Below are 9,106 nucleotides of genomic sequence, written 5' to 3' on the forward strand. Positions count from 1 at the left end.
AGCACTCGCAACCATTCGTAAGACATTCGCAAGGATTCGTAAGGCTTCGAATGGTCAATATTGTTCCTGTCCAATAGTCTCTTTTTGTGTGTGCCGAATACAACATGTTCATATATAAACATTTCTTGCGAATGTCTTACGAATGGTTGCGAGTGCCTGCGAATGTTTACCGATTATTGCGAATGCCTTGCGAGCGCCACGAATACCTTTACGATGATTACGAATGGCTTGCGAATGTGACTTCCTTGCGAATATTAGAAGCATGTTGCTAATATTCGCAACAAGAGATGAATGGTGGCGAATGGTTCAGAACATTTACGAAAGGCTTGCGACCATGTTCCGATCATTACGAATTATTGGCGAATTCTGTTCGCAAGGGAAATTTGGCACAGTGTAAGAGCAGTATTACGAACAATGCGCATTGCATAATTGCTTTATTCGTAAAATGTGTGCAAGCACTCGCAACACTCGCAAGACCACTCGCAACGTTCGTATTACATCCGCAAGACATTCGTATATGGATTTGTATGCATTCGCAATGATCAGTAAGGCTTTGAATTTTCAATAATTATGTCCATTCGTCTCTTTTTTTGCCGAATACATGTTCATATTCGCAAGGATATTCGGCACAGTGTAAGACGGGCATTATACTAACTGCGCTGCGGGGCCCCCAAATACTCTTATTGATTGTTTTATTGCTTGGTTGATTCATTTAATTTGGTTACTTGTTTTCTAAAAAATGTGTGTGTATGTGTGTGTGTGTGTGTGTGTGTGTGTGTGTGTGTGTGTGTGTGTGTGTGTGTGTGTGTGTGTGTGTGTGTGTGTGTGTGTGTGTGTGTGTGTGTGTGCGTGCGTGTGTCTGTCTGCCTGTCCGAGGCTCTCTCTCTATCTCTTTCTGTCTGTCTGTCTGTCTGTCTGTCTGTCTGTCTGTCTCTATGTCTGTCTCTATGTCTGTCTCTATTTCTGTCTCTATTTCTGTCTCTATTTCTGTCTCTATTTCTGTCTCTATGTCTGTCTGTCTGTCTGTCTGTCTGTCTGTCTGTCTGTCTGTCTCTATGTCTGTCTCTATGTCTGTCTCTATTTCTGTCTCTATTTCTGTCTTTCTTTGTGTCTCGATTTCTGTCTCTATTTCTGTCTTTCTTTGTGTCTCTATTTCTGTCTCTATTTCTGTCTCTATGTCTGTCTCTATTTCTGTCTCTATTTCTGTCTTTCTTTGTGTCTCTATTTCTGTCTCTATTTCTGTCTTTCTTTGTGTCTCTATTTCTGTCTCTATGTCTGTCTCTATGTCTGTCTCTATTTCTGTCTCTATTTCTGTCTTTCTTTGTGTCTCTATTTCTGTCTCTATTTCTGTCTCTATTTCGGTGTGTGTCTATGTCAGTATATACACACGCCATACAACACTGTGTTGATGATTTTCAGCGAGAGACAGAGGAGGCAAGAGACCTCAGCAACCACTGAAGTGTGACTGATGGAGGTTTGACGAGAGACGCGTCTCATTGTTCACGTCACGCCTCGACCCGCGGTGCCCTCTTTGACGTCACATTGCCACACCGCTACCGTTGTACTCAATAGAAACCCTGATAACCACGTCACACTGCCACACAGCTTCCGTTCTACTCATCATAGAAACCATGACGGCCTGGTTCACTGGGCCATATAGATTGTAGCAGGAACAAGATTGGGACAAAGTGTGGATAATGATGTGTTCCTGATGGAACCGCTGTGAAAGACGTTGCGTGTTGTCTAACCTGTGTTGTGTCCGCCTCGTTGCCAGTGGCAACCACCCAGCAGCCATTCAGCACACGTGATAACGGGTGGGACTTGCAATCCTGGTTTAGGACAACCTTGACCTTGCTTTCTGTGACCATGCCGTAGTGTGAGTGCACTGTGTGACCTATGTGGTCATGGCCTGGTGTTGCTGAGCCAGCAGGGGCCTGGTGTTGCTGAGCCAGCAGGGGCCTGGTGTTGCTGAGCCAGCAGGGGCCTGGTGTTGCTGAGCCAGCAGGGGCCGGGTGTTGCTGAGCCAGCAGGGGCCTGGTGTTGTGGGAGGAGACACGCCGAGTCTTGTCTGTGTGCGGAGCCAGCAGGGATCCTGTGTTCATTGCAAGATACACTCGTCTGCTCACTTACTCATCGGAACTAACCCCAACCGGATGAACAGCACAACAGCTGACTAGGGATATTTCTGTACTTCTCTTACCCAAACCCTCATGTCTAACCCTACCCCTACCCGCCCCAACATGAACAAGATGAACAGCACGGCAGCGTCCCCCACCAACGGCAGCGCAACGACCACCCCTACCTTGACCATGTCCGGCACAGCGACCACCGCCCTGCTGACCTTCGTGGCGGCCATGGTGTCCCTGGTCACCCTGCTCGCCATGCCGCTACTGGTCGCCACCGTCTGGTCCGTCTTGGTCAGCCTGGCCGTCTGTCTGCATGACGTCATCAGGCGGCGTCACGTTATCCCCAGCCTGCACTACCGGGAGTCCTCGCTCAATGCTCGCCTCTTGGCGCGCTGTGGGCTGAGGAACAGAGTCTTCTCCCCGTCGGCTTGGCTCACTTCCAGTCACGTGCAGACCCTGGCAGCCGCCATCTTGCCACGAGGCGACGGCAGCTCCGAGGTAGGCCGCCATCTTGTCTAGTTTTGTTTTGTCAGTGAGCCGCGACGCTTACTTTTGTTAGTGTGCGACGCTTTGTTCCGTCAGTGTGCGTCTCTTTGTTCTGTCAGTGTGCGTCTGTTTGTTTTGTCAGTGTGCGTCACTTTGGTCTGTCAGTGTACGTCGCTTTGTTCTGTCAGTGTGCGTCTCTTTGTTTTGTCAATGTGCGTCTCTTTGTTTTGTCAGTGTATGTCGCTTTGTTCTGTCAGTGTGCGTCTCTTTGTTTTGTCAGTGTACGTCTCTTTGTTGTGTCAGTGTGCGTCGCTTTGTTCTGTCAGTGTGCGTCTCTTTGTTTTGTCAGTGTGTGTCGCTTTGTTCTGTCAGTGTGTGTCTCTTTGTTCTGTCAGTGTACGTCGCTTTGTTTTGTCAGTATGCATCTCTTTGTTCTGTCAGTGTACGTCGCTTTGTTTTGTCAGTGTACGTCGCTCTGTTCTGTCAGTGTGCGTCGCTTTGTTCTGTCAGTGTGCGTCTCTTTATTTTGTCAGTGTGCGTCTCTTTGTTTTGTCAGTGTGTGTCGCTTTGTTCTGTCAGTGTGTGTCGCTTTGTTCTGTCATGTCAGTGTACGTCTGTTTGTTCTGTCAGTGTGTGTCGCTTTGATCTGTCAGTGTGTGTCGCTTTGTTCTGTCAGTGTGTGTCGCTTTGTTGTGTCAGTGTGCGTCGCTTTGTTCTGTCAGTGTACGTCGCTTTGTTTTGTCAGTGTGCATCTCTTTGTTCTGTCAGTGTACGTCGCTTTGTTTTGTCAGTGTACGTCGCTCTGTTCTGTCAGTGTGCGTCGCTTTGTTCTGTCAGTGTACGTCGCTTTGTTTTGTCAGTGTGCGTCTCTTTGTTTTGTCAGTGTGTGTCGCTTTGTTCTGTCAGTGTGTGTCGCTTTGTTCTGTCATGTCAGTGTACGTCTGTTTGTTCTGTCAGTGTGTGTCGCTTTGTCCTGTCAGTGTACGTCGCTTTGATCTGTCAGTGTGTGTCACTTTGATCTGTCAGTGTGTGTTGCTTTGTTCTGTCAGTGTGCGTCTCTTTATTTTGTCAGTGTACGTCGCTGTGTTCTGTCAGTGTGCGTCGCTTTGTTTTGTCAGTGTGTGTCGCTTTGTTTTGTCAATGTGCGTCGCTCTGTTCTGTCTGAGTGTGTGTCTCTTTGTTCTGTCAGTGTGCGTCGCTTTGTTCTGTCTGAGTGTGTGTCTCTTTGTTCTGTCAGTGTGCGTCGCTTTGTTTTGTCTGTATGCATGGCTTTGTCTTGTACGTGTGTGTTGATTTGTGGGTTTGGTTCCCAGTGTGACGGTCGTTTGCATTGTGAGTTGGAGTTGCTTTATTTTGTGATGATGATGATGATGATGGTGGTGATGGTGATGGTAATGATGGTGATTATGATGTTTTTTTCTCTAGGTGAGCTTTCAGAGGGAGTACCTCCAGATGAGAGACAAGGGGGTGGTGGCCCTGGACTGGGTGCAGAGTGTAGAGCCCCGCGTCAAGCGAAAGTCCACCGTGCTACTGGTGCTGCCCCCTGTCACCGGCACCGCCTTCACCGTGTCATCCCTCTGTTGCCTGGCAACAAGCCGGGGATTCCGCACCCTCGTCTTCAACCGTCGCGGTCACGGTGGCAGCGTGCTGACCACGCCCAAACTGCAGAGTTCTGCTGACCCCTCCGACCTCAGACAGGTGTGTACAGGTAGACAGGTGTGTACAGGTAGACAGGTGTGTACAGGTAGACAGGTGTGTACAGGTAGACAGGTGTGTACAGGTAGACAGGTGTGTACACGTAGACAGGTGTGTACAGGTAGACAGGTGTGAGCAGGTAGACAGGTGGGTACAGGTAGACAGGTGTGTACAGATAGACAGGCGTGTAGGCCTACAGGTAGACAGGTGTGTATAGATAGACAGGCGTGTACAGGTAGACAGGTGTGTACAGGTAGACAGGTGTGAGCAGGTAGACAGGTGGGTACAGGTAGACAGGTGTGAGCAGGTAGACAGGTGGGTACAGGTAGACAGGTGTGAGCAGGTAGACAGGTGTGTACAGGTAGACATGTGTGTACAGGTAGACAGGTGGGTACAGGTAGACAGGTGTGAGCAGGTAGACAGGTGGGTACAGGTAGACAGGTGTGTACAGGTAGACAGGTGGGTACAGGTAGACAGGTGTGTACAGGTAGACAGGTGGGTACAGGTAGACAGGTGTATACAGGTAGACAGGTGTGAGCAGGTAGACAGGTGTGTACAGGTAGACAGGTGTGTACAGATAGACAGGCGTGTACAGGTAGACAGGTGAGTCTTGACCATGGGTTTGTTATCCGTTTTCCTTTTAAAAGGAATTGAACTTTTTTTTAAACAATATTACAATTTACCATGTTAAGTAAATTGAGCCAAAAGATTTTTGCGACAAATTTTGCACCTCAACCATTATTTAATTCAAACTTTTAATGCCAGTTCAGGCCGTTCAATGGACTTTCTGGATCGCCTTTCAGATAAAAACATTTTTTTTACAGGGATCACGTGACCGCCGCTCAAATAAGGGTACCCTCAAATTCGCTTTGAGACACTAACAAAAGGTAACCAATGAAACATCGACGAAAAACATATATTACAGATGATGAAGTACCCACCTGTGTCTATATTACAAGTGATGAAGTACCTACCTGTGTAAATATTACAGGTGAAGAAAAATCAACGACAAATCTATATTACAGGTGGTGAAGTACCTACCTGTGTCTATATTACAGGTTGTGAAGTACCTACCTGTGTCTATATTACAGGTGGTGAAGTACCTACCTGTGTCTATATTACAGGTTGTGAAGTACCTACCTGTGTCTATATTACAGGTTGTGAAGTACCTACCTGTGTCTATATTACAGGTGGTGAAGTACCTACGCCTCAGGTTCCCCAAGTCGCGGCTGGCGGCAGTGGGGTACGGCACGGGATGCGGACTGCTCATCTCTTACCTGGGTGAGTTCGGGTCTTCCGCCATTCTGTGTGCCGGGGCGTGCGTGTCGCCGTGTTACGACACGGTGGAGCGGTTCTCGGGGTCGCTGCGCGGGATGTACGACCTGGTGTACCTGCTGAAGCTCAAGGCCGTGGTGCTGCGTCACGCCAGGGCGCTGAGTGCAGTGCTCGACATCCCGCAAGCCATGACCGCCTGGAGCTTCCGGGCCTTCGAGGAGCGGGTCTACTGCAAGATGTACAACTACACCGTGCACACACCACCATCAGCCCCCTCTGCTACCAACTCGGCTTCCGCTGCCAGCACTGCCAATGGACAGCCTGCAGGGGGCTCTAGCACCTCAGGGAGTACCACGTCACAGTCTCGGTCTCAAAACCTGTCTCAGTCTGACAGTCAGTCTAAGTCTCAGTCTCACAGCCCGTCTCAGTCTTACAGCCCGTCTCAGTCTCAGTCTCACAGTCCGTCTCAGTCTCAGTCTCACAGCCCGTCTCAGTCTCAGTCTCACAGCCCGTCACAGTCTCAGTCTCACAGCCCTTCTCAATCTCAGTCTCACAGCCCGTCTCAGTCTCAGTCTCACAGCCCATCTCAGCCCCCGCCCCCACCTAGCCCCGCCCCCCAGGGTAGTGTCGAGGAGTACTGGGAGCGCAACAACCCGTTCCGTGACGTGGACGACATCGCGGTGCCAGTGCTGTGTATCAACGCGCTGGACGACCCGCTGTGTGACGCTGCCGCCATTCCATACGACCTGTTCCGTTGTTACCCTCACTTCCTGCTCGTCGTCACGGACAGGGGGGGTCACTGTGGCTTCCTTGAACGCTTCCCCTTCCGGTCGTGGGCCGACTGCCTGTGTTTGGACTATCTGGAGGCTGTGTTCGAGGTCACCACGCGGGGTTACGTGACGTCATCGTCAGCCTCGGGCCACGCCCCGCCCACCATCACTCGAAAACACGCCCGCTCCACGATTTGAGTGCTTGACACACTAATGTCTTTTTCTCTCTTTGTTCTAACTAGATGTAATAATATGGTACATTTTCCTTCCTTTGATGATTTACGTGAACGTCAAGTGATTGTACCTGCGCGTGATCTTCCTGTCTCTTGGTTATTGATAGATAGATACAACCTCAGAGATAGCGATGACAGATTGGCAACCAAGTGTAGGATATATACAACCTCAGAGATAGCGATGACAGCTGGCCGGCCAAGTGTAGGATAGATACAACCTCAGAGATAGCGATGACAGATTGCCAGGCAAGTGTAGGATAGATACAACCTCAGAGATAGCGATGGCAGCTGGCCAGACAACTGTAGGATAGATACAACCTCAGAGATAGCGATGACAGATTGCCAGCCAAGTGTAGGATTGATACAACCTCACAGATAGCGATGACAGATTGCCAGCCAAGTGTAGGATTGATACAGCCAGCCAAGTGTAGGATTGATACAACCTCAGAGATAGCGATGACAGATTGCCAGCCAAGTGTAAGATTAGAGTACGTAGCCTGATTGCTGGAGTTGTCTTTATGTTGGTGTCCACACGAAGGTAGACAACCAGCTTGACGAGAGGAGTGGGAGAAGACAGCTAGAGTTGTATTTACTTTGGTGTCCACACAAATGTAGACAACCAGCTTAACGAGAGGAGTGGGAGAAGACAGCTGGAGTTGTCTTTACTTTGGTGTCAACACAAATGTAGACAACCAGTTAACACGTCCACCCTATGACATGACTATACACTCAGAACGCCTGAGCCAAAGCATATAAATAGCCTGCTGACAACCAAAATTGGGACATTTTGAAAAAAATATTGTATTTTGAAAAAAATATTGTAAAAAAACTAGTACATGTGGAGATTTACTTTTTGCACACAATTAAAGAAAGATCTTTCATTGTTTCAGAAATGTACTTTGTATTTGTCAAAAGGCTTGTTGTGTTTGTGTGGTATGCTATTGAAAATGTCAATAAATAGCCTGCTGACAACCAAAATTGGAAAATTTTGAAAAAAATATTGTATTTTGAAAAAAATATTGTAAAAAAACTAGTACATGTGGAGACTTACTTTTTGCACACAATTAAAGAAAGATCTTTCATTGTTTCAGAAATGTACTTTGTATTTGTCAAAAGGCTTGTTGTGTTTGTGTGGTATGCTATTGAAAATGTCAACAATTTAAATTAAAAAAAGTCCAGAGGCACCACATAAATACTACAGACATGTTTGAAAATATGCACAAAATGTTGTTAGTGAATACTCAAAAAAGAATTTACTAACCTGAATGAGACAATGAGATGACTGGGTGATGACTATGATGAATATATCCATGTAGAAGAAAAGAAACACTTGCTGTCACAGTATTTACAGTGCCACACTTGGAAGCACAGCTCAACGCAAAACGCCACACCACATTCCAGGCACCAGAATCGAGTCCCATTGCGTTGGGTTTTATCCATAGAAGAAAAGAAACACTTGCTGTCACAGTATTTACAGTTTTTGTATAAATGACTTGTTTAGAACTCGGTTTATGCACGGAGAACATCCTTCTTTGTGTGCCACACTTCGAAGCACGGCTCAACACAAAGCGCCACAGCCATGTGGCCACAGAACATTCCCGGCACCAGAATCGCGTCCGTCCGCTTGCATTGGGTTTTGGCCAAAGTAGCATTGACACCTCGAGCTCTTGATTTGGCTAACTCATTCACCCTCATCACTCACTTATCCATCTATCACAACAACACTGTTTGATGCACACACAGTCACTGCCTTCCTTCTGCACGCCGCTTCGCTTCGCAACAACACTGACAACTCGCGACATTTTCGAATCCTAAATATGAAACTAAGGCATGGGTTGGTCCCGTCAATGACCTGTAGTATCCAAACTAACCAATGAAATCAACTGTTCTGGGAGTTATTTGTCGCGTATGATAATGCAGCCGACCTCTGAACCTATCACGTGGGTTTTCGTATGGAAAATCCCCAGCGTGGTATTTTCCACTTCCAACGCTACTATTATGGCGGTGTGTGGCGAAGCGACTCACGCACCTTACGCACGGATTCTGGCGGCGTGCTGACAACGGCATGATCAGTCAACGCTTGTATTCGGGCGGCGCGTCGCGAAAACGAGAGGAGTGAGAGAAGACAGCTGGAGTTGTCTTTACTTTGGTGTCAACACAAATGTAGACAACCAGCTTAACGAGAGGAGTGGGAGAAGACATGGACTGCTAGAGTTGTGTGTGTGTGTGTGTGTGTGTGTGTGTGTGTGTGTGTGTGTATGTGTGTGTGTATGTGTGTGTGTGTGTGTGTGTGTGTGTGTGTGTGTGTGTGTGTGATTTTGTTAACATGTGCTTTCTTTAAGAAATTAACTTCCCTTATGGAAGATTTAATGGTATTGTTATTGTTGACATGAAATAAAAACATTTGAATCTCGCAGTCGCTCCTTTGATTGAAATGCACTTGCATAGTTGCGCTGTTCATGGTTGTTTGTGTCTGTTTTAGGGGGGGGGGTGATGAGGGTGGAGGTATACGAGTGTTTCT

At 47.7% G+C, this 9,106-nt stretch overlaps 1 protein-coding gene across 1 annotated transcript in view; it reads left to right on the forward strand.

Annotated features, from left to right (window-relative positions):
- LOC138975285 (protein ABHD15-like) overlaps positions 1 to 8,265 on the forward strand; it is a 9,789-nt gene extending 1,524 nt beyond the window's left edge. Inside the window, exons 2-4 of the mRNA XM_070347941.1 lie at positions 1,420 to 2,624; positions 4,038 to 4,310; positions 5,498 to 8,265. Coding sequence (XP_070204042.1) covers positions 2,211 to 2,624; positions 4,038 to 4,310; positions 5,498 to 6,550 — 1,740 coding nt within the window. The 5' untranslated portion in view covers positions 1,420 to 2,210 and the 3' untranslated portion in view covers positions 6,551 to 8,265. The remainder of the gene's footprint in view (positions 1 to 1,419; positions 2,625 to 4,037; positions 4,311 to 5,497) is intronic.
- The last annotated feature ends 841 nt before the right edge of the window (positions 8,266 to 9,106 follow it).

Source organism: Littorina saxatilis, linkage group LG9 (assembly GCF_037325665.1).
Source record: "Littorina saxatilis isolate snail1 linkage group LG9, US_GU_Lsax_2.0, whole genome shotgun sequence".
Taxonomy (NCBI): Eukaryota; Metazoa; Mollusca; class Gastropoda; order Littorinimorpha; family Littorinidae; genus Littorina; species Littorina saxatilis.